The sequence below is a fragment of the Orbicella faveolata genome, unplaced genomic scaffold (assembly GCF_042242905.1).
Source record: "Orbicella faveolata isolate gen_17 unplaced genomic scaffold, um_ofav_v1 contig_24, whole genome shotgun sequence".
Taxonomy (NCBI): domain Eukaryota; kingdom Metazoa; phylum Cnidaria; class Anthozoa; order Scleractinia; family Merulinidae; genus Orbicella; species Orbicella faveolata.
Genome location: NW_028301552.1, coordinates 4,197,381 through 4,222,037, shown reverse-complemented (window position 1 = coordinate 4,222,037; position 24,657 = coordinate 4,197,381). Strand labels below are relative to the sequence as shown.

At 39.1% G+C, this 24,657-nt stretch overlaps 2 protein-coding genes across 2 annotated transcripts; one reads left to right on the top strand and one right to left on the bottom strand.

Moving 5' to 3' along the window:
- Positions 1–225: 225 nt before the first annotated feature.
- On the top strand, positions 226–18,430 carry LOC149110017 (uncharacterized). The gene is made up of 3 exons (XM_089291650.1): positions 226–283; positions 16,067–16,150; positions 17,502–18,430. Exon 3 carries the CDS (start codon positions 17,515–17,517, stop codon positions 18,052–18,054), a length of 540 nt encoding a protein of 179 aa, XP_089147776.1. The 5' UTR covers positions 226–283; positions 16,067–16,150; positions 17,502–17,514; the 3' UTR covers positions 18,055–18,430.
- Positions 7,391–9,237, bottom strand: LOC149110018 (uncharacterized). Its single transcript, XM_089291649.1, has 2 exons — positions 8,829–9,237; positions 7,391–8,384 (listed from the first exon to the last, which is right to left on the bottom strand). Exons 1-2 carry the CDS (start codon positions 9,095–9,097, stop codon positions 7,826–7,828), a joined length of 828 nt encoding a protein of 275 aa, XP_089147775.1. The 5' UTR covers positions 9,098–9,237; the 3' UTR covers positions 7,391–7,825.
- Positions 18,431–24,657: the final 6,227 nt, after the last annotated feature.

Here is a 24,657-nt window from a genome sequence, read left to right as displayed (position 1 = left end):
GATCTCATCGATCGGTAAGGCTTCCTCATTCCAACAAGTGTGATCGGTTTACGTTCCGCAAAAAGTCGTTTGTATTTTCTTCAGCGTGCGCGTACAAAAACATCATTTACTTGGTTTTTATGAAGCAAGTGATGACACTAGTGTGTGCAATCGTGATTTCCTTGTCTAAAGCGGTAGCGAATGTCAAGTGACTTGTTTTCATCTGGAACACGTTTTCGCCTAGATGGATGGGCAGATAACAGTCTCTTTATGTAAGCTATACAGGTGTGTGTAACACCAAAAGGTATGTTTACCCAAGATAAACACGCAGTCTCTGGATTATTTACAGGCATGCAACTCAAGCAAAGCGAACAACATACCAGATAGCGTAGTTAGCCTGAACATTTCAAGTTCCGAGTCTCCCCGTACTGGTTGTGCATGTCTTAATCTTTCGCAATGTTTATCATTCCTGTTCATTAGCTTTGTGTGCCCGTTTGGTGTTTTATTTTGCCACTTCAGTAAAATATTATTTCGGATGCACCCTTCTATTTAAAGGTAATCAGTTGTACACCATGAAATGACTCAATGATTACTGATATAGTGTTAAAACAACAATTGCGTGAGATGTATTAATCTCTTCCTTGTTTGATTGTCATCTCGCCAGCTGACGGTCTTACAGTCCTCACTAACAAAATTTAGTACACGTAACGGCTGACTAACAGGGTTAAGGTCATATTACTCGGTCAATTTATTTTCGAAAACAGGGCTTTAATTAACTTTGGCGATTACAAGGGTAACTTTTGCATGGCCAACTGACTGGAACTGCGCCACATTGCTTCCTCATTTCATGGAAGTTGATACGAGGTCAATCAGTGTTACGTTTCATGGGAACTGCATCGACTGAGGAGATTTCTGTCATATTTCCTAACAGACATTGTTATTGCTACTTTAAACTTTCTAAGAAAATGACGGCTAATTAGCGTGCGTGCTCATCGCTACAAGGAAGTAACCTGTAATATTGAATTCTAATTAAATCTAGTCCAATTTTTCTAATATCATAATTCCTTTTTTCCCTTTACATAATGCGGAGATATTACTTTTGGAACTTGTTTTGACACTGTTTAAATTAACCAAAGCACAACACAATGGCCGAAATGGTAAAAGCTCTTTAGTACGCTGCTGCAACCTCGTCTAAAAGACCAAGAGTATATAAAAGCATTCATGAGCGTAAACGACTTCCGTAACAAACAAACAAGTAATTGATGCCTTCTATGTTTGTTGTCCAGTTAATGGTTTCACGCAACAAGATGTAGGATCCAACGGGCCCAAATTATTCATACTCCTACAGATATTTTGAAACCTCTTAGCATCTTTTGTAACTTCTTGGCAGAAAGCAGTGGCGGATCTAGGGGAGGGGCCCGGAGCGCCCCCCCCCTTATTTTGGGTAAAAAAAGAAGAAATGACTGAAGGAAGAAAAGCCGGCAGGGCAAGTAAATCAAAACCGCCCCCCTCCCCCTTCAGCTCAAAGTCTGGGTCCGCCATTGGAAAGCCCAAAAAATTGGAGGATTGTCCGCGAAACTCTGTAGAAAAACCATGCAGAAGGCCATGTTGTTTCCAGAAGCATTAATCATCATAGTTGGCTAACAATTTAAGAAAAATGAACAACTCCTGACAAGTAAACGATGCATCTGTGTACATAGCAGATCGATTTTTCTACAAGCAAAGCTAAGTTGACCTCTCAGAACTATGTAGCTTTCAAATCTTGTACAGGTACACTGATTAAAGAATTTCGATGATCAGAGTTACAGAGATCTTGAATATTCTGGATATGACGAATTTAAGACTCACCCGATAATTTTTATTATCATACGTTGCTGCAGGGAAATTGTGGATTCATTGTGAAAATTACTGACGTCAGAACTTCTGATGTGACCAAGTTTACAAACTTCTGCTCACAGCTAGGCTCGATTAGCAGCTGCTGTTCAGGATAAGAGCCTGCGCTCCTAGCTCCCGGAATCGAGCCTACTTGCAGGCAGTTGTCAGTGAAATCAATTTAAGCTGAACACTTACTGCAGACTTCGTTTGCTCCCTTTTTCGAAAATCTTCTTCTTGAGAAATTCTTTTACTACTTTCTCCGTCACGTACCGCTTTCATGGATCGTTTTCGTAGTTTCTGCATCAACATTATAGGGTTATTTTTCGTACTATCGTAGTCAGAAATGCGCTTGAAGTGAAAAACCTTTGCAGCTCTGATGCGACCGCACTCGAGAGGTGGCAAATAATTCACAATCATCTGCAGCGAAGAGAACAGAACTTCATTGAACTGTTCGCTTTATGGACAATAACTGCGCACGTTGCTATTTGGGTCAAATTTGGTTGAAATTGGACTCGTAAATCACTATTTAAACAATAACAACAACAATAGTTTATTGACACTCCCCTGATGGGGCTTTCCAGTGACAACACAAGAGAGTTAAATTAATTAAGTGAAAAGAAGTGGTTTACAAGTCAATCAGTAAACGGGAAAGAATACGATAAACAATAAACAATAATCATACAACATACAATTCATCACACAACAAATACTAAAATGCAGTGACATACCATCATGACGCGCCATTTAAAAAGTCAGTTATCAATTTGTTTTTCAAGTACAATTTAAAAGTAGAAATCGATTTTGCGGTTTTAAGAGTATTGTGTAGATTGTTCCAGATGTGCGCCATGCGGTAGTAAAATGTTCTCTGTCCGGTACTCGACTTCAGTACAAAGGGATGTTTAATAGTTGACAACTTCGGGTCATACGCCCGGTGATCGCATTTCTTGTCGTGAATTGATCACTGTGGTAACGGGGCGCTTGACCAGACATACATTTAAATACCATGACAGCGTCACGGAAGAACAGATTTTGTTTCCAACGTAGATCTCTTAATGCGGGGGTAATATGATCAAACTTCCTGGTTCCTGTAATAATACACGCGGCAAAGTTCTGCACGGACTGTAGTCTACATATATTTTTGTTCGAGGTGTTTGACCACTCTGTGGAACAGTAGAGTAATTTACTAAAGACTAAGGCGTTTATTACTGTCACCAGTTGTTTACGATCAAGGACATGTTTAACACGACTAATTTGTGCGAGGCTTGACACACAAGACGAGGTGTCATGGTCATCAAACGTTAGTTGCGGGTCTAGAACAACCCCAAAATCTTCGGCCGAGAATGCAAGAGCAAGATCTTTCCCTAAAAGAGATATTTAGAAGTCGGGGAGTTTGGCCATTAATTGTCGGCAGTCCAAAAACTATGAGTTTTGTTTTGAGACACCAGTTGCGTATTGAAAAAAAGGTCGCTATTTAGAGCATTCACGGCAGTCACGCAATCACGCAACTTAGATCTGAAGTTTAATTAGTATCGTCAACGTAACATTGTAGTAACCAAATTCTTGGGATAGAGGGTAAGTCGTTGATGAAGATACTAAAAAGGAGCGGCCCAAGAATGCTTCCTTGAGGAACACCACTAGTTAACCGCAGCGAATTCCAGAGGGCCGAGTTTATACGTACGACTTGGTATCTATTGGTCAGGTAGCTGCTGAACCACACAAGAGCATTTTTAGAAATGCCGAGATCTTGTAATTTTAAAAGGAGAATATCTTTATTAATACTATCGAAGGCTTTGCTCATGTCCAAAAAAGCTCCGCGTGGTCTGCTGGAGGACGACACGAAACAGCTTGTAACATCATAATCGCACATTTGAACACCGCTAGCTCAAGATCCGGGAACATCTTATCCTGGCTAATCTCAATAAAATAGCGAACTCCTCTTGTACATGATAAAGTTCACTACCCCTTTAACTTTTAAACAACAACAAAATCTTTTATTTCACCGCAGAGTTATAATTAGTAATTACAACGTTTTGCTAGAATAAAAAGCAAAAATGATAGGGGCGCTGCATGGCTACCCGAAATAACGTAAGAGCTTTTTCGTTCTCTATCTTTTTTGTAATTTTACTTTGTCGGACCTTGTTGATCCGATTTTTGGAATACATGACACGGATCAATAGCTTTCAAATGATATGTACAGATGGGTATGGGGGTCTATTAAGCGTTGAAATTGGGAAAAAGATCCGGTAATTTAGAACTACCAGGGCGACAGCGGGGACAACGTGGATTAAAAAAAACGAATTTAGATTTTATCTAAAACTTGGAACTAATCTAGAGTCAGTTCAGTTTGCCTATCACTGTTAAGATCTATCCCTACATCTCAATATACCGTGAAAGCGCTAAATTTGAAGGAGGAAGTTTAGGAATAGGCTATCGTCGTACTTGCTTCCTGGAATACACGGAATTAAGTCATTTCACGGCGTTGTTTCGCAGAAAACAGCAAAGCCGGAAAGTCAATCAAGGCTTATAACGCACGTGCGGAGGTACAAATGCTCCTTAAACCGTCGATGTTATCGATTTAGTTTGCACTGACTGCTTACGTCGATGAATACGGCCACGCATAAAACTACATTGCGCTGCACATAATACCAAAACGATACGTATCTCTTGCCAACCTCTTTTTGTCGGCTCGTATACTGAACAGTTATATGAATCTTTGTTTATTGCCCTTCAAGTTATGGAACGCTATCAAAAGCATTACAAGTCAACGAGCAGATAATCGTTGCTAAGTCATTAGTAGCCTCTAGCTTCCAGGCGTTCAGTTAGTTGGGGCGCAGAGCGAAAAACGGCGAGAGAAAACGGAGAGAGAGGTGCTTGGACCGAGGAGCGAACGAACGCCTGAAACAATCTCAGTCATAAGCACGTTTTAACACCGTCGACAAAATTGGAAGAAAACCGTAGAAACATTTTTACACGTTTATTTGCCATAACGTTGAAAAAACGGAGCGATAAATCACGAGACATTTTGGCTAAAAAAGAGCTTCAAATTTCGGCGGACCGTAAAGTAGAATAAGGCCCGGTAAATTGACCAATCACAACGCGCCCAGTAACTGTAGGCTAAGTAACAGGACATATTTAACAATTATTCGCGAAGGCTAAGTTAAAATTGGTGAATATTCATTCACCGAGACGAAGTTTTTTTCAGTCACTTTATGGCTCTTATTATTGGAAGATTTCAGTGATTATACTTGGATGGTTATTTAATTATAGATACCTAACGATCCTTCTTCTCCTTAATTTTGATTGTTCTCTATGTTCTTTCATCAAAAATGGTGAAGGGTAAACTTATATCTTTAAATACGAGAGGCATCAGCAACTTTCGAAAAAGACGGACGATATCTACTTGGCTTAGAAAACAAAAACCGGATATTGTTTTCCTACAGGAAACACATTCCACTCGAGGGAATGAAGTTTGGTGGAAAAGAGAAAGGGGTGCCACATTGTTTTGCTCTCATGGGGCTAACAATGCGAGAGGGGTGGCAATTCTATTCAGGAATAATTTTGATTGTACGGTTGAAGAATCCATTGTTGACTCTAACGGTAGATTTATTATGCTTAAAGTTCTGCTAAGTGGAGCACCTGCTCTTCTAGTTAATATTTACGCTCCAAATCGGGATAACGAAATGGTTACCTTTTATCGGTCACTTTTGCAAACCATTGTGAAAAACAATTTGGACGAAACTGAAAATATTATTGTTGGAGGAGACTTCAACTGTCCTTTAAATCCAGTCATCGACAAAAGGGGTGGCAACATGATTCCAAGACAATCTGTAATTAGCATAATTCAACACTTGCAGTCAGAGCTTGATTTACATGACATTTGGCGTATAAAGAATCTCACGATACGCAGCTTTACCTGGAGTCAATCAAATCCTTTGGTTTTCTCAAGACTGGACTATTGGCTTATTTCTAATTCTTTATCGGACAACGTTTATAATGTTGACATAATTTCAGCAATAAAAACCGATCATTCTGCGATAACAATAGAGTTTCAAGATGTTGATGACAAAGTAAAGGGTCCAGGAATGATAAACGATATGTCGATGAAATAAATTGTCTTCTTCCTTCTTGGATTCAAGAAGGCAAGCAAAATCTTAGCGACCCACGCTCTGTTTGGGATTGGGTGAAATATAATGTTAAGAAATACTCCAGACAATATTCGGTGAGTAAAAGTAAGCAAAGTAAAGCAGAGGAGTGGCAGTTAAATAGAGAACTCCAAGAAGCCTCTTTAGTTTTTCAAAACAATCCCAGTTAAGAGAACTTATCAACTTTAAATGTCTTGAAAGAAAAAATGAAACAAATGTATGATAGAAAGGTTGAGGGTATAATAGTTAGATCACGAGCGAGGTGGTATGAACATGGAGAAAAAAATTATAAATATTTCTTTAATTTAGAAAAACGTAATCATATAAGAAAGCACATACGCAAGCTTCGTCTTAGTGGAGTAATTACCGTGGATCCCTTCGAAATTTTAGAGGGAGGGAAAATATTTCTGAAAATCTTTATAAATCAAGAAAAAAAATTGCTCTGGCGAAAACGAATTATATTTTCGCTTTGAAGACTTGCCTATTCCCACGCTTTCACATGAATCAAGATCTCTGCGAAGGACTGATAAGTCTTGAAGAATACTCTAAAATTATAAACTCTTTTCCATTAAATAAGGTTCCGGGAAATGACGGTCTACCTATAGAATTCTATATGAATGCTTCAATGCATCTTTTGTACAAGGAGAAATGAGCCCTTCAGAAAAACAGGCTGTAATTACATTAATTGTAATAAAAAGGACCAAGATCGTTGTGATATTCAAAACTGGAGGGCAATTTCTCTTTTGAATTTTGATACAAAGAGAGCCTCAAAAGTTATTGCAGAAAGAATGAAAAGTCTATTGCCTAAATTAATACATTATAATCAGTCAGAATATATCCCGAGCAGAAATATCAGTGAGAATATACACTCAATTCTTGATGTAATGGACTATACAAGTGCTAAGAAATTACCGGAATTTTACTTTTTTTTTTTGACTTTGAGAAAGCATTCCACAGTTTGGAATGGACTTTTCTTGAAAAATGTTTGAATCAATTCGGTTTGGGCCTGATTTCATAAAATGGGTCAATATTTTCTATAAAGATATTCAAAGTTGTATTATAAACAATGGCCTTTGCTCTCACTACTTTAAGACAGAGCGTGGAGTTAGGCAGGGGGATCCCCTTTCTCCCTACCTTTTTGCCTCTGCGGTTGAAATTCTAGCGATTGCTATATGAAAGCAAGACGATATTAAAGGAATTACTTCCCGAGATGGACAAAGGTTGCGAGCTTAGTAACCAAGCTCTAGTGGGGTGAATATAGCGTCATCATGCCGAGCTTTTCGACCAATCAGAATGTCCAATTCCCATATTCACCTCTGGAAATTCAGTATACTAAAGTAAAATGGTAAATTTCTAGGAGATCTACTACATCGAGGAAACCTTTCATGCCAGTGTTTTCCTTACTGAAGCTTTAATGAAAATTAAATTTACACACATTACAACCAGGTTTTTTAATTATGTTTATTAAATCACGTCACAATTTCCTTCAGTTGAGCAAGCGTCTCACACAAAAACAAAAATCACGCCAAAATGAAAAGCCCTCTAAGACGCAGAGCCTTTGATCGAGGAAGCTCTATTCTGACAAATAATGCAATCTTAAAAACGGCTTTGGCCGGCAAGGCTATTGGCTTGTCAAAGGTATATAGGTAAATCACAAAATTCTTCAGATTGGGCGAAAGAAACATATCTTGAGGAAGCTACTTGACGGATGTAGTTGAGCGTTCCAGGACAAATAAAGTTGCTTGGTCAAATCTACGGTTTAATCAGTTTCCCTTACTTTTAAATTATTTGTTTGATCCCCGCACTTCTTCATCGCCTGACCTCCTGTATCACCACCAAGAGCTCTTCATGCATTTCTTATAACCACTAAATCCAGAGCATCTTAAGCCAATTGGTACGAGGCAGTAAGAACTGTAAGGTTTCTTCTTGCAACACAGGTCGTGCTCGTAACAGCCGCGATGCCAGCAGCAGTCACCACAAAACCACTTCCAACACGAGCATCCCTTGCCGCATAATCCGCGGCAATTGTTTCTCGTTGGCTTTGCACAGCCACGTTTCTGCCTTTCGCCATCAATGGAACCATCTTCTAAGTCATACGGAGCTTTCAGGTCGGGCGGTGTCTCTACGTCGGAGGCCTTGAGTAAGTTAAAGCACAGGGAGTGGAATGACTTGAGAACTTCCAGCCTTGCGGAGTTGTCACCCAGCGCGGCTAACGCTCGCTCCAGTAGCTGGACTTCTGGAACATAGTGCAACTCACTCGTGGCTTGTTGGTAATGGCTCTTCAGAGCTTCGTATTCTGCCATTCCTTTTTGTCGTCTTAAAAAGGTTCGCCGCGCGTCTGGTGTTTCGGGAACGTCACTGGGAACGTAAGCCATAGAACCTTCATGCCTAAAAAAACACAAACTCCATTCAGAAAATCTGCATGTAATTTGCTATCAGTTTTCCTCCCGTTTTAGTCTTCAGTATTAATGTCTTGTATAGTACTGTTAGTACTATAGAGTACTCAGTATTTCTCTTGAATTAACGACAAAAGCGAGAAACGAGCGCCCACAAAGGGTCTGCTAAGATGACAAGGCTTAAAATTACTCTATACAACATGTTAGTATATAAACTCTGTCTGACAGGTTTTTCTCGATGCCCTCTCTCCTCGAGAGAGGTTCGAAACGTTCGTTATGGAAAGCCGCGAAAAACGCCTTTGCATCTACGGAGGAAAAGATCGATGTCTACGTAGTGATGAAAATGCAAGGCAGCTGCTACATGGAGACATTTCAGATATTCGCCACTGTGTCATTTCATGCATAAACTAATCTCTATAGTGTTGATTCTACTTACCCGATAAAAGCCTGATCCAACACTTGGTAGAACAACATTTCAGGGCCAAGTTCTCTGTAAAGCAAAATTTGTTCCCCGGTTGTCTTCATTAACTTCATGTGGCCTTTGCCAACATCGAAGCAAACACCCATGGTTTCATTGTGGATGTAGCATCCTTCGACTTGGGCCTCGGAATGACTCTTTAAGTGAAGTCCTTGATTTGCAGATATGGCTGCTATGGAGAACAGAATGGCGACAATTGAGCTCGCAAGCTGAAGCATGGACATCATGGCTGTTGGGTTTCTCTCAGGCACAATGTTCAGCCACAGACCCTCACTGGAAATGGATGCGTTCAGCAGAGTCGTTAGATTTTATGTTGATTCCACACAAAATTTCCCTTTAGGTTGCTGACGTGGAATTAAGCGTCATCAAATGGTATGTTCAAAATATTTGTTCACCTGGCGGGCGTCAAACCTTGCAAGTCAAACAATAGATATTTTCCGGATATGAAATAATTGAGTTCCGCTCACGCGAGTTGATATAGCTGGTGGCTTCAAGCGAACAGCTTTTAGTGTTAAAAGCTTTTAACGATAATTTGTCACAAGGAATTAATTTTATTAGTATTCACTTCTGTCAGCTAACAATAAACATTCGATTGGAATGAGTTTTTATTGCCACAGAATATTGATTGTGTCTATAACATTTCAGATTAATATGATTAATGCTATGAACAGAAAAGCGACAATATCATTTTATGATTGGTAAAAATGAATAAATTTAATACTTCAGGGCGTTTAGCACTGTTTACATTTTCCTTTCGGGAAATGCATTTACCAGGAAAATCTAAAAGCAAAATATAATGGAAAGGTCGGGGAAATCCAACAAAGTACACTCGGGAAAATTCCAATCAAACTGGTAAAATTAATATTTTCAACTTCTTACTGCAGATCTTTCCTTCGTAAACAACTTAATTATTATTCACGTGTGTCTTATAACATCCTGTTTATATAAGAGGGAAAAGATCCTTTGTTCTAACTGAGGTGCAAAGTCACGATTGATCTATCTTAAAGTTAAGACTTCCTGTAACCTGAAATCAAAGCTAAACAATGCACTTCGCTCCACAGTTGGTTTCAAGTATCCCGATGTCAGCCCACAGTTTCAGCTCTGATGTCTTAACACTCATGTTTTAAGGGTTACAGTATGTCTTCGGAGTTGAAAATTTTCTCTTTCTTTTCGTTTTTCTCCGTAAAATAAACTTTTTAAATATGAGCTATAACAAAGAGAAAAGCAAATTCAAAAAGAGTCAATATTCAGTAAAAATTTTTTAATGGATTTGAGGGCTGTGTTTGTTTGTTCAGGATATTATTTTCAAGCGCTGTTAATTTTCACAAAACTTTATTTTCGCTGTATGGAGACACTTATACGAGTTACAAGTCAGATTAACTTGATTTGTCCGATTTTAGACAAATTTGGTCAGGGTCAGTTGAAACATTACTCTATATCCAGCAAAAGCGTGTTGGGGAATTTGACAATTCTTAAAATTATTTCCAAAAGTCATTTCCGCGAGGTCGCTCCCAAGCCATCTCACAGCAATTGTGAAAACCCCAACAAGCTTTCTAAGTGGTTGCGTTCTTGATCTCGAGAAAAATTAAAAAACTCCCAAAATATAAAAGATCGCGTTGAGTCAGCTGGAACTTAAGAAAGCTGATTTATAATTTCGAGTTTAGACGTCTCGAAACCTGTTCGATAATTCATTTTCCGAGAAACCTAATAATACTTTTGCATAACCAAATATTTTAGCTCTTATTTGATATGATTTAGGGTATCAGTGCTGTGATCACGAGGCTCTACTCCGTCGGGCTGCAGATACCCTTGAAGGTACACGGTAACCTTGGTTATATAGATAGTCTCTTAGTTTAAACAATAACGAACGATTTGATTTTTTTTTAATAAATGCGGCTGCAAAATCACTATATACAAATTCAAAATTCAGCATTCCGTACGTTCAATTTGATAAACAAAATATATGTTTGGAAAAGTGTTATGCCTGATCAATCTCAGTTCTCAAAACCTCTCTCGCATCGCCCGACCGACACAGATGATTTGAAAAACTGAAAAAAAAAAATGGTTTTGCTTCATGGCCTGTTGCCATTTGTCGGGTCTTCTTTATACATATTCAAGTAACTCTGACTTCTAAATTAGTCTCATAATAGACTACGCGTACGAGCATTCGGTTGTTCCGCTCGACTGGAGAGGTTGAAGTTATGCAAATCGCCCCTCGATTGCTCTTCTTTTGCTCTGCATTCGTGTGTTCGCGTCGAACTATAACCACGTCTTCGTACGTTTTAGTTGTTGTTAACTTGTAGCTATTTCTGAGGTCAATTTTTTTTATTTTTTAATTTAACCCATCGCTTCACTTTTACAGGAAACATGGCGATGGGAAACAAACCATTTCGTGGGACTGACATAAACTGCTGAATTCCTGAATCAGACACATATTTTTAAACCATAAAAATACGAACCTTTAGAAATAAAACTTTGCGTAACCTTGCTGTGGTGTTTTTTTTTTTTTTAATTGCAAAACTAGACTTAATCGTAGTAGTCTGTTTCTACATTAGAGGTGTTACATGGAATTGCAGTTGTTACCAACACGTTAAAATTGTGTGTTAAATGAGTCAGTGCGATTACAAATATGGTATCATCCGTTAACGATCACGGTAGACTGTTTTTCAATAGACGTTTAATTTCAGCCGAGATCCAGTACTAATTGGAATTAAATAGTTCCTGTTATAAGAGAGCAGATGATTTCAGGGTGATGTTATTGTTTTGCCAGTGTATTCTTTGATTACTAACCCTAGGAAAATGTTGTTATCGCCAGTTATTTGCATACTCACAAAGCATTTTTAAAGCTTTTTAACCCAAAAACCGGTTACGTACCTTATTTCGTATTTTGGATTGTTTTGGCTGCCTTATATCCTGACCATTCAAACGTCCAATATGGATGATAAATAATTTTGCAGAACACCAAAACTGCGTATACAAATGAGTTCTTTTTATTACGGCATATTTTAACGGACACTCTATATAAATTTTAACACCTCTTTTAATTAATTTCTGTTCTGAAACTTGTGAACAACTTAGTGTTCATTTATGGAAAAAGGCGCAATCAGTAAGGCCGCCTCTCTTCTCCTATTTTACCTTCTTATAGTTTTCGTTTCGAGACATTGCGTAATAATCACTACTTTCACGTTTTCTGTACATTCCGTTGTTATTAGTCGGGCGAACCGACTATAGGGTCCTATGGGTTTACCCTCGTATTTCGTAGGTCAAAGGATGAGTTATCGCTTTAGTTCTTGCTAACTGGACAATTCTTGCACTAAAAGAAGTATCAATTTCAACGTGTCGGAACTCTGGAGTAATAAGTTTTCGTTTCAACTGCAAAACTCAATGACAGATGTTTCTGTTACTTTACGGCCGCCAAAGCTCAATAAGTTTTTTTCCGGATAACGCGCGAATGAAAAAACTGCAGAGGTCTAATCTCTTGGCGAGGTTGGTTATCTATCAGTCGTCTATCATATCCCAGATTCTTGACTTTATTTATTAAGGTTACTGTAGACCTTCAGGGGTGCCTTCCGGAAAATGCTTTCTTTACGCGCTGCTTTAACGAAAACCGCAGTAAACTATATATCCTTTTAAAGCTAATAAACTGTAGAATTCGAAAATAAAGGTCCGGTAATACGGACAACATTTTCCTTCAACTTGTCTCGCAACATTGTTGCATTGCAAGTTGAAACACATTGTTGCGCGTATTTTGTGACCAACTTGTCTCGCAGCAAAATACAGTGTTGCAAGTTGAGGCAACATGTTGCGCAAAGAAGACTCGAGTTCTACTTTCTGCAACATTTTTTTTTTTTTTTTTTTTTTTTTTTTTTTGCTGCTCGTATTACCACCGAAGCTACGACTTGTCTCGCAACAAATTTGAATTCAACGCTTGTGATTGGCTGTCGCGAAGCGCGGCAAATAAAAAAAAAAAAACAAGACGGCCGGTGAAGGCGAGCCTGAATTCGAAGTAGACCAGTAACTCTCGGAAAGTCATGACTTTGTCCTTTACAAAGACCTCGAGGGCTATCATAGTCTTTGGGACACCTCGTTTGCCCCTTCAAAACAAGCAGGAAAAAAGGCAAAAGGCTTGGAAGAACTGTCGCAAAAATACAACTTTTCGCCTAGCTACCTGAAACGACACTGAGCTTCATACTGAAAGAACTTCGCTGGCACGGAAAATTAAGAAGAAAATGGCGGCCAGAAGTCGAAGTGGAACTTCGTCGAAATGCTAAATTATATTAAAGAAGGCGCCATCTTTATTTACACATGATTAAGCAATTATACCTGTAGAATTCTGCAGACTTGCAACACTGTATTTTGCTGCGAGACAAGTTGGTCACAACGTGGTAATACTCGCAACAATGTGTTTCAACGTGCAATGCAACAATGTTGCGAGACAAGTTGAAGGAAAATGTTGCCCGTATTACCGGACCTTAAGAACATATTTTGCTATATTTGTTTTGATAGGCACGCGCAAGTCTTTAAACAAAAAAATGACCGCACTTGGTAAACTGAATTACCAGCCTGTGTGTTACCGCGGACATCCAAACTCACTAAATATTATCAATCAGGAGGTGATGAGCTAACAAAGTGTGGGAGGCTTTTTCGATATTTCTATTGGTTGCTTCGGAAATCCCTTTTAAAGTTGGACAATAGCTCTGTAAGCCCGCGTTCCTTGCCCCACAGGATAAACAACCGCACTCCCAAAACGGCTGGAAATCGAGCCTACACACACTTTGGTGCACTAATATCTGACGAAGAGAGTTCGTTAAAATCTGATAAATCTACACACCCTATTAATTCATTCGAATAGAGGTAATTCACGCAAAAAATAAAGCTTGAGTTTTCAGACTCGAAGGAAATTCTCAGTTTTCGCACCTCACTGAAGCGGTTGTCAACGTGGCCATGCCGCCAACCAATGAAACGAAGCTTTGAACTCCCCAGCGGGTTACAGTAACGCTTCCTGGGAATGTTTGTGCAATGTTCATATTTACAATATATCTTTATATCTTACATCGGGAGCAGCGAGGTCTGCCGTGAAACATTCAGCAGTTTATAAACCGAATCAGCAGATAAATGGTACATAAAGAAGGTAAAGGAAAAAAAGAGGTATGATAGCGGAATAGCCTTGTACAGGCCTGCTTGGCGAGCCGAATCGAGTGCGGATATTTACACATTTTTAAAAAAAAACCAAACGTGTCATTCATCAGCCTGTTTGTTTTACTAGACTATGGAAAAACTCTCATCGAAGCAGAGGAAAGGAGCGTTTGGAGAAGCTGTGTTGTCAGATATCAGCGATTAAATTCGCCGGTAATTTCGCGGCAATCAACTTCTTTGCCAGAAGAAGCTAGATCAGGGCATCGACGAATTGAAACACTCGCTTGCGATTTGCGCTTGCGTTCGAATGTGGGAACACGAAGACCGTGCAAAATCGCCTGGTCTATCACTTAGGAGACGAAAACAACCAACAAAAGAGAAGATTTCTGTGCGAGAAATTGCAAGACGTAAGGGATAAACAAAAGAAGCGAAATACGACCCCGCGGATGAGATCAGTTGCCGCGAAAATTGTTACTGCTCAACTCAAGGGTTGACACATTTCAATTGGCTTATCACAGTGTGCGGTTCATTGACTCGTTTTAAGAATTCACGTTTTTGTGGATAACTCGTTCGCGTTTTAAGTTTTTAAAATAATATTTTTTGGAAAATTCAGATAAAGTAGAAGTCTTGAATTTGATGTAAAAAAATAATTTTGGACAGCATAGGCCCTTAAAGGTCTACAGTAACCTTAAATGGTTACGATTTTTAGTTTTGATCGCGTGAATTAGGAGTAATAATGACAGTATCAAGTTTGTACAAAAGATGAGAAAGAAATGGCATTCTACATGGTCAACACTGAATCGAAAATCGTCAAGTTGCAGAGAGTCTTTGGGCAAATATCTTTGTATAGCTGTAATATATCATCAAGTCCATCAAGTGTGACTGTACAAGAACGCAAGCCACATAGGTCATTGTGCTACTCTGTGTAGTGACATTGAAACAAATCCTCTTCATAGTATTGATCCTACTCTAACAATCATTAGGCACCATATGTTCAAGGTGATATTATGTACTTTGGTGAAGATGCTGGAAAACAATGTGTTGCTATGAGTTTGAGCGCTTTGATTTATAATAGGATAAAGGGAATACATAGCTGTTATGACCCGGTACAAAATATGGAGCTGGTAATCAATTATTGTATTCAACACTGTCACAATGTTCAGGGCAGGTGTATTCAATAAAAACAGAATTATCGTCAATGATTGGAGATCGCTATGTCTGAGAAAAAAATTTACCTGCTTAATAATACACATGAAAAAATTACTCGATTCTGATTGGCTAAGAGCAGTGCAGTTCAAGTGTAACACCAGTGCAAAAAGTGTAACATCAGTGCAAAAAGTGTAACACCAGTGCAAATTACACATCGAAATTCTGGATTATGATTGACTGAAAGAAAATAGGAACTTTTCTAAGAAAATGATATCACATAAAATGATGACAAAAAGTTTGTGCTGAAACTTTGAAAAGAGTTTTCTCAGATGAGAAAAAATGGCTTCAAGAAAGATCTTCCGGCACTTCCTCCGCGCGAATTTTTTCATGTTTATATTATTAATAAGTAATCATACGGTTTTTCTCGTTCAATTTGGAGATAATTTGCACTTGTGAGTTTTTCAAAAAGCTGAAATTACACTCGCCGAAGCGGCTCGTGCAATTTCAGCTTTTTGAAAAACTCACTCGTGCAAATTAATTCCAAATTGAACTCGAAACCGTATGATTACCTATACTAATTAATTACAGTGAAAGCTACACTGGTAATCTACATCATTGTGATTCGATAATTGAGGGATATCAGTACATTATGTCTAAAGGCAGGGCTTTTGAATCGCTCTTGTCGCAAAACTATTCTTCATTTATTCTGACAATAGAATATATTGGTGTCAGTATCTGTCATACTGATAATGGGAGTTTTAAGATATTTGATTCTCGTGCAAGAGACGAATATGGTAGAAGCCAACCCTCAGGTGCATGTTTACTATTAGAAGTACCATCCATTGCGAGCTTATTACAGTGTTCCCAGGCAAACAAACACTCACTCGGTGGCAATATTATTATGAACTCAGGGAAATGAAGACTGCAGTACATATGAAATAACCGCAGTGAACAGGGTGAGAGAAGAAGGCAGTGACCCCAATCTCCTAAAACACGTAAGTGACGTCACAACTCAAATCAACTTCACTACGATTACCGTAGCTTTCACTTTCATCTATCGGTCAGTTAAAATAAGCAATGTTTTCGTGATGATTACGGTTTAATGATATTTCTTTGAGACATGCAACTGTACATGCTATTTTTAGAATCCCTGCGCACCGCAAGTGATCAACACTCGTAGCTAGCAGCACGTCTAGCTACAGCCCGACTTACGATCTTAGATCGTCTTGTTTTGTTTGAGTTTAATTTGTATTTGTCGAGTTGAACTTCTAAGCTTGAAACATAAATAAAGGTGCTGAATTGGAAAATTACAATGAGGAAAAAATCAAAGGCTGTTACTATAACAACAATGTGCTGGGCATCTGCTTCGATGTTCAGCAGCATTCAATGAGGCTTCTGAAGGCTACAGGAGAAAACACTTTTGTTGATCACGATCTCTATCCAAACTCTTTCTTCTTCAAAGCATTGGTTCAGGCATCGCTCGGGACGGGTATAAAAAAATTAAACCGTTCCACGTTTTCACATTTTAAATTTAATTTTGAAATGGTCGTTCTCCAAACTTCTGGATGAACTGATCTTGTTCTAATCACGTATTTAATCCTAAATGTCCTGTTTATCTTTATCGTTAACCAGTTCATCAACCTTATGTCACTTGCGTTCTATTCCTGTTAACTTGTTTGCTAACCCGCTGACCATGTCTAAACGTGACCATTTACATTCAGAATTTGGCGATTTCCCTTCAGCTTGAAGCCGACAGGGAATCCATTTTCAGCTAGATGCGTATGATAAAATTAAATTTCGTCTCTATGAACAATTCAGCGGGAAAATGACGGTAATGAAGGCTTGTAAATGGACTGGCCGTTTACAATGAAAACAATCCTTGCGACCCACGGTGGTCCTCGGTACCCGTGAAATCTATCGATAGCCTTTGGTTTGAAAGTAGAGCATTTTCCAAAATCTAAGTTTTCATTTCACGTCAAGATGGCTGTGAGAAGGTGTCCACGTAGGTTTAAAAGAATGACTAATTATGAGATTTTTAGCAGTCTGGAGACTTAACGTGTCAGGAAAAGTGGTTATGTGAATGTTAACTGCTTCATGAGGGTGAACTGATCCGCTTTAAATACATGTAGCAGAATTTAATTCCAGATGAGTCAGCGGTCGTGGCTTTCTATAACGAACGTTTCGAACCTCTTTCAAGAGGAGAGACGGGACATCGAGCAAAACCTACCAGCCAGAGTTTATATACTAACATGTTCTATAGGGTAATTTTTAGCCTTGTCTCCGAAGCAGCTCATTTGCGGGCGCTCGTTTCTCAGGCAGAATTTCTGAATGGAATTTGTTTTTCAGGCGTGAAGGTTCCATGGCTTACGTTCCTGATGACGTTCCCGAAACACCAGACGCGCGGCGAACCTTTTTAAGACGACAGAAAGGAATGGCAGAATACGAAGCTCTGAGGAACCACTACCAACAAGCCATGAGTGAGTTGCACTATGTTCCAGTCCAGCTACTGGGGCGAGCGTTAGCCGCGCTCAGTGACAACTCCACAAAGCTGGAAGTGCTCGAGTCATTCCACTCCCTGTGTTTTAACTTACTCAAGACATCCGACGTAGAGACACTGCCCGACCTGAAAGCTCCGTATAACTTAGAAGACGGTTTTAATGATGGCGAAACGCAGATACGTTGCTGCGAAAAGCCAACGGAAAACAATTGCCGCGGATTATGCGGCAAGGGATGCACGTGTTGGAGATGGGTTTGCGGTGACTGCTGCTGGTATCGCGGCTGTTACGAGCACGACCTGTGTTGCAAGAAAAGGCCTTACAGCTCTTTCTGCCTGGTACCAATTGGCTTCAGATGTTCAAGATTTAGAGATTTTAAGAAGTGCATCAGCTCTTGGTGGTGATACATTATAGGTCAGGTGATGGAGAAATGCGGAGATCAAACAAATAAGTTAAAAGTAAGGGAGACTAAATAAACTGTAGATTTGACCAACCAACTTTATTTTTCCTAGAAAGCTCAACTACATCCGTCAATTAGCTTCCTCAAGATATGTTTCTTTCGCCCAATCTGAAGAATTTTGTGATTTACAAATGTACCTTTGACAAGCCAATAGCCTTGCTGGCCAAAGCCGTTTTTAAGATTGGATTATTTGTCAGAATAGAGCTTCCTCGATCGAAGGCTCTGCGTCTTAGAGGGCTTTTCATTTTGCGTGTATTTTTTTTGTGTGTGAGATGCTTGCTCAACTGTAGGAAATTGTGGCGTGATTTAATAAATATGATCGAAAGACCTGGTTGTAATGTGTGTAAATTCAATTTTCATTAAAGCTTCAGTAAGGAAAACACTGGCATAAAAGGTTTCCTCGATGAGATAGAATTTCTCCAGAAATTTACCATTTTACTGTATCTTCTGTTACTTAGCCTGCAATGCAAGCTACAGTTGATGGGCGCGCTTTGATTGGTCAATTTAGCGGGCCGTATTCTACTTTACGGCCTGCCAAAGTTTGTAGCTGTTTTGTCGCCAAAATGTCTCGTGATTTATCGCTCAGTTTTTCCAACGTTTGTAAAACCCTTCTACGGTTTTCTTCCAATTTTGTCGACAAGTATTAACACGTACTTATGACTGAGATTATTCCAGGCGTTTGTTCGCTCCTAGCACCAAGCCCGCCTCTCTCCTTTTTTTCTCTCTCCGTTTTTCGCGCTGCGCACAATCAATGGCATAACGTAACAATTATTCACCAATGTTCAGTAAGCCTGAGGCGAATCATTGTTTTAGTATAATTTTCAGAGGTGAATATCAAGGACTACGAAATAACGGACTAAAACATAAAAACACGGACGCAACTGTTCGTGTGCATAAACGTATGCAGCCGTAGTTTTAATAATAAGCTTACATGTACATTGATTGTGAATCAATTTACTCATCGAGTTCGGCAGTAAAGCAAACGAGCGAAATCTACGAAAAATAAATTCATCCAGTACCTTTGTTTTATCGTTGTTCACTTCATTCACAGTTGTCATCATCGCCTAAAAATGGGTAGCTTTAGTTTGGAGAAAAATAAATTTCGGTCAATCGATCTGACCCGCTGGTTATCGACGCAACCACTACGTTTACGATTCTTAAAAGCCTTGAATACGAGTTCTTGAAAAGAGTTTTGGTCCAAGGGCGAGAGCAGTCATTTTGAAAATTCTCCATCCTTTCAAATATCCTGAACTTGGAGTGATGTCTTTCGAATAAATGAAAACTTCATTCAGCAACTGTCCGCCATGTTTAATTGCCGAGATAGCAAAGATCGCAAGCTTAGTAACCAAGCTCTAGCGGGGTGAATATAGCGTCATATGATGAGCCTTTCGACCAATCAACCTCTGGAAATTATATTAAAATCCTTTTTTTACAATAACTACCTAATTTCTCACGCGTTGATTGGCTATTGATAATGTTCGCGTCATTTGAATAAAATTCACTTATCTTTGTTTATGGCAAGTATACGGCTTCTTTTCTCCTCATTTATTCCCGACATTTGACCATTATGTGGTCTTGTTATTGTAAATAACAAATTGACGTCAGTTTTTTATGCGTCTGTGCTCTTATTGATGATAAATATCGTCATAACATTGTCAAAGTTTACTGCGGAACCACTCGCTTGCGGCTCGTGGTTCCACAGCCACTTTGACAACGTTATGACGCAATTCATCATCAGTAAGAGGACAGATGCAAAAAAAACTGACGTCAATTTGTTGAATTTACCCACGCAACATATAGGACTAATAAAAACTCGTTGAAACATGTGCGTGCTAAAAAATGGAAACAATAAAATTAAACTTAACCAATACAAGCAATAAACACTGCATTAATCTTTATAATATAGGCAGGACCCTGCGCGCGCTCTGATCGGTCAAAAACCCATGTTTTATCACAGTATAAAACACAGAAAAAGCATGTTTTATTGTTTTACGCGTGTAAAATCTATGTCATAAAGCAAGTGACGAAGCCTAAGCCGTGTATTACACTGTGATAAAACACTCCGGACATTTGAGAACACTCGAGAAATGTAGGAAACACGAGCCGCAGGCGAGTGTTTTCTACATTTCTCTCGTGTTCTCAAATGCCCGTCGTGTTTTATCACAGTGTAATACACGGCTTAGGCTTCTTTATTTGCTAAATATACAATCACCATACAAGTTAGAAAATATACTTATTTAAAATACGTTTAAAAGTAAGAACATCCTTGACTCCTCTAAAATAAGGACGTAATAAATTTCAGATCTTTGCAGCTAAAAATGAAAACGATCTATGACGCCATTCTAAATTAAAATGAGCATTAAAAGAGTGTCCGACCCTCTTAAATTATAATTACAAATTTTGGTATTAAGAAAACCTTGTATGTAGGGTGGGGTTTGATTATTCATGCATCGGTAAACTAAAACTAGGGCCCTAAATTTTCTTATTTGTTCTAGCGATTTATTTTAACTATCTCTAATAAATAATCATAGCACGTATTTTTCCCATAACCTAAAATGAACCTGAGAATATAATAATTTGTGTCCTCTAGGTTTTTCAGTTGACATCTACTAGCCCCAAGCAATAGCGGACAACAATATTCTAAATGAGGTAAAATGTGTGCCTTGTAGAGGCGTCCCATAACGTCAGAGGAAATAAACCTCCGAATCTTTCTTAAAGCAGATACTTTGATACACGCCTTTTTTACTTGCTCTTTCACATAAGCTGCAAAGTTAAGTGAACGCCTGGAATTCAGAGGCTACTGATGACTTTCCCTTTACGTTGCTGACGTGGAATAAGCCACTTTCGATATATTAAAATTACGCTTGATAGTGAGGCCTAGACGACACAAGCAAAATAAATTGAATGACCATGTTTATTTATTTCTTTTGTTTGTGTCCTCCAGATCTCACTATCAAGCTGGATTTTAATATATCGAAAGTGGCTTATTCCACGTCAGCAACGTTAAGGGAAATTTTGATAGGTGTGGAATCAACATAAAACCTAACGACTCTACTGAACGCATCCATTTCTAGTGAGGATCTGTGGCTGAACATTGCGCCTGAGAGAAACCCAACAGCCATGATGTCCATGCTTCAGCTTGCGAGCTCAATTGTCGCCATTCTGTTCTCCATAGCAGCCATATCTGCAAATCAAGGACTTCACTTAAAGAGTCATTCCGAGGCCCAAGTCGAAGGATGCTACATCCACAATGAAACCATGGGTGTTTGCTTCGATGTTGGCAAAGGCCACATGAAGTTAATGAAGACAACCGGGGAACAAATTTTGCTTTACAGAGAACTTGGCCCTGACATGTTGTTCTACCAAGTGTTGGATCAGGCTTTTATCGAGTAAGTAGAATCAACGCTATAGAGATTAGTTCATGCATGAATTGACACAGAGTGGCGAATATGTGAAATGTCTATATATGGCAGCTGCCGTGCATTTTTATCACGACGGAGACATCGATCTCTCTCCTCCGTAGAAGTAAAGGGGTTTGGTGCCCGTTAGCTTCTCGGGACACATATTGGCGTTTCCATACTGAGCTCTATAGTATAAATTTGTCAGGTGAAACTTTGTGACGGATAACTTGAGTACAGAATGTCTCACAGACCGAAGCCTCGGAGAAGTTGATTATTCATCAAGTCTAATATTATAACATTTGAGATTCTTAACCTCTTTTATTTTTTGGTTTCGATTTTACTCTTTCGTAGACTTCGAGCACTCTCTCTTTTCCTCGAAAATTCGTGGGGAAGAATGCAAAACAAGTAAGCGTGCGAGCGTGATTGTGAGAATAAACTACGAGCAGTCCCTCTTTCGCTTAGTCCGTCGTGGGTGACGCGAAAGAAAACCGCGAGAAAAAAATGGCCGCGCGAAATCCTGGGGGCCAGGAGCGCGCGAAAGGAACGCACGACGGACTAAGCGAAAGAGGGATTAGTCTACTGTGAGGACCACGTGCGAGCGGCGATGCCTCTAGCCGCTGGTAGCACGGGCGTGTTTTGCGTTCTTCCCCACGGTTTTCGAGGAAAAGAAAGACTGCTCACATTCGTGGAGTGACAATGAAAGCCAACAATTAATCTTTATAACAGACCTGTTTAGCGCTCGCTTTGTTTGTCAGAACTTGTGGTCACAGCTCCAGATTAAATTTTTAATCTTTGTTTTTTAATAATTGCTGTGTAAATCCCGATTACGGTTGCGAATAATTAATATTTTGTAACAGAAGTTTTATGCGCTCTTGATAATTGAACAAAATTTTATAATCAAGTAAATAGGTTTCAGATGGCTATATTTATATTTTTAATTAGTATTGATTTGTCCGTCTCTACGGCTTATCTCGTGTGATCGCGCGGTTCTTGAAGCAGTTACAGATTCACGGAAGTGTGTTGCTCGAAAGTAAGTCAGTTCTTAAGAATGACAGCTTACGTTGCAAGCGTAAAACGGGGGGGGGAAGGATGAGGGCGTGGGGGTGATTTGTGTTTTACAATAAGAGAGGCTAATAGACTAGTTATTATCTCTTTCATCAGTGCAGTTGACGTCAGCACGCGGGTAAAATTACTCTTTTAAATGCATACAGCAGTTCAATAGCAAGTTCTGATGTTAAACTGATTGAAGTCATTTCATACGTATCATAGCATTTTGAATGCTGAAATCACGTCACACATCATCTACGTGTAGGTGGAGCGATCCGACAATATTGTTTGGGGTGAATCCACAGTCTGTAATGCTGCTAAAGGTTCGAGGCCTACTTCTGTTCCCAGTCTGATTCATTTCGTTTTTAACTTCTCGCTGAACTTTATTTTTGAAAATCTAACGTGGCATTCCCACACTGATAAACTGTGTAAAAAGATCGCTTCTGCAATTGGAGCCATAAAGCGAGTTAAGCCATTTGTGCCTCAATCTACCCTACTCTGCACATACAACTCACTGCGTAGTTCAACCTCACTTTGATTACTGCAGCCTAGTCTGGGGTAATTGTGGCAAAACATTATCTCATTAACAAGCTACAAAAACTACAAAACCGTGTTGCACGAGTAATAACTCCATCGGGCTATGACGCTGTTGTCGATTCCTTGTTTCACAAACTCAGCAGGAAAGACTTGCCGAATTTCAACGTCAAATTCAGAAAGCCCTAATGGTTTTCAAGTCTTTAAACGGTCTGGTTCCCGAATATCTCACTGCTAAATTTGTAACGCGAAATGAATCAAATTATGCTCTGAGGGACTCGGTTAACAAACTTGTTGTTCCCTTTCCGAGAACTAACTACATGAAAAATAAATTTAGTTACAGCGGCGCAACCCTTTGGAACAGCTTACCCTGTAACAATAGAGAGTTTGGTTAAATCAAATCAATTTTTAAAAACGCTTTCTCTATCACAATTTTTAAACAGTGCACACGGCATTCATGGAAATCAGGTTTATGAGTAGAATATTGTTGTAAGTTAATATAATATTAGGATTAGAATTTTAGGTTTAGGATCTTAGACGTTTTATTGGAATTTATTGTACCTGGTGATTTTTTACCGTGTATTAATAACGATTAAAGATTTTTCATTCAAACTTAAAACATACAGTGAAGAAATGTTTCTTACTCTGTTCTGAGCCGACGGAATCGTAAATCCATGTTCTTCATTTAATGCTCCTATTCCCCCAGTCTATCTTTCAGCCCCAGCTTAATATAATAATCCGTGAGGTAGCTCTCAGGAATCTTTGATTATTGTAGGGGTTTATTCATCTCATTGTATGTTTTATAGCATAGGTTTGCTTGTCTTTAAAACAAACTTCTCTGTCAGTATAGGAACCGGGGGGATTCCCTTATACGGTGGATTGTTCGGGGGACTGGCTCCGCCTGAAAGCGATACCATTTTATAGTGTAAGAAAACGACGGGAAATTTTCGATTTTATTTTAATAGGTATTTTGAAAGCTTTTTCAAAACATCTCGAACAAACTCACCTTACGGTTAATGAATGTACTAGATCTACTGTGGTTGTATGAAAGGCGTACCGTTTTTATAAGGAGGCACAGTATGAAAGAGTCTCCTCTTCTGTCAAAAATGACCAAAAATGGCGCGGAGCCTCCGCGTACGAAACTTTGTTAGGTACCTCGCCCCCTCTTCCCCTCACAGCTGCGCCAAGGAATCTCGGTTTGCGTTTACTAATAAGTTGTTGTTTGCCGTGTGCTGAAGCCTTCAGCCTGAAGGAAATAATCACTGACTTAATCAGTAACTTCGCAGGTGAAATTTATTCCACCTTTTACAAATTACTTGTCAGTATCGCCGATTTGCTGAACGAAAAAGTTGCACCAGTGCGCGATTTACAATCGTCCAGCGTGAACGTCGAAATAAACGACTTTCAAACTAGTTAATGCATCACAGACGTGTTTTACGTGAAAAAAAAAAAACAGATCAAATATTTAGATAGTTGGATCTTAAGCTGTTGACTCTGTCAACAAATAACTGCCGATTAATTCTCCTTTATCACTTTCAAGTTGATGAATAGCTAAGTGTTTCAAT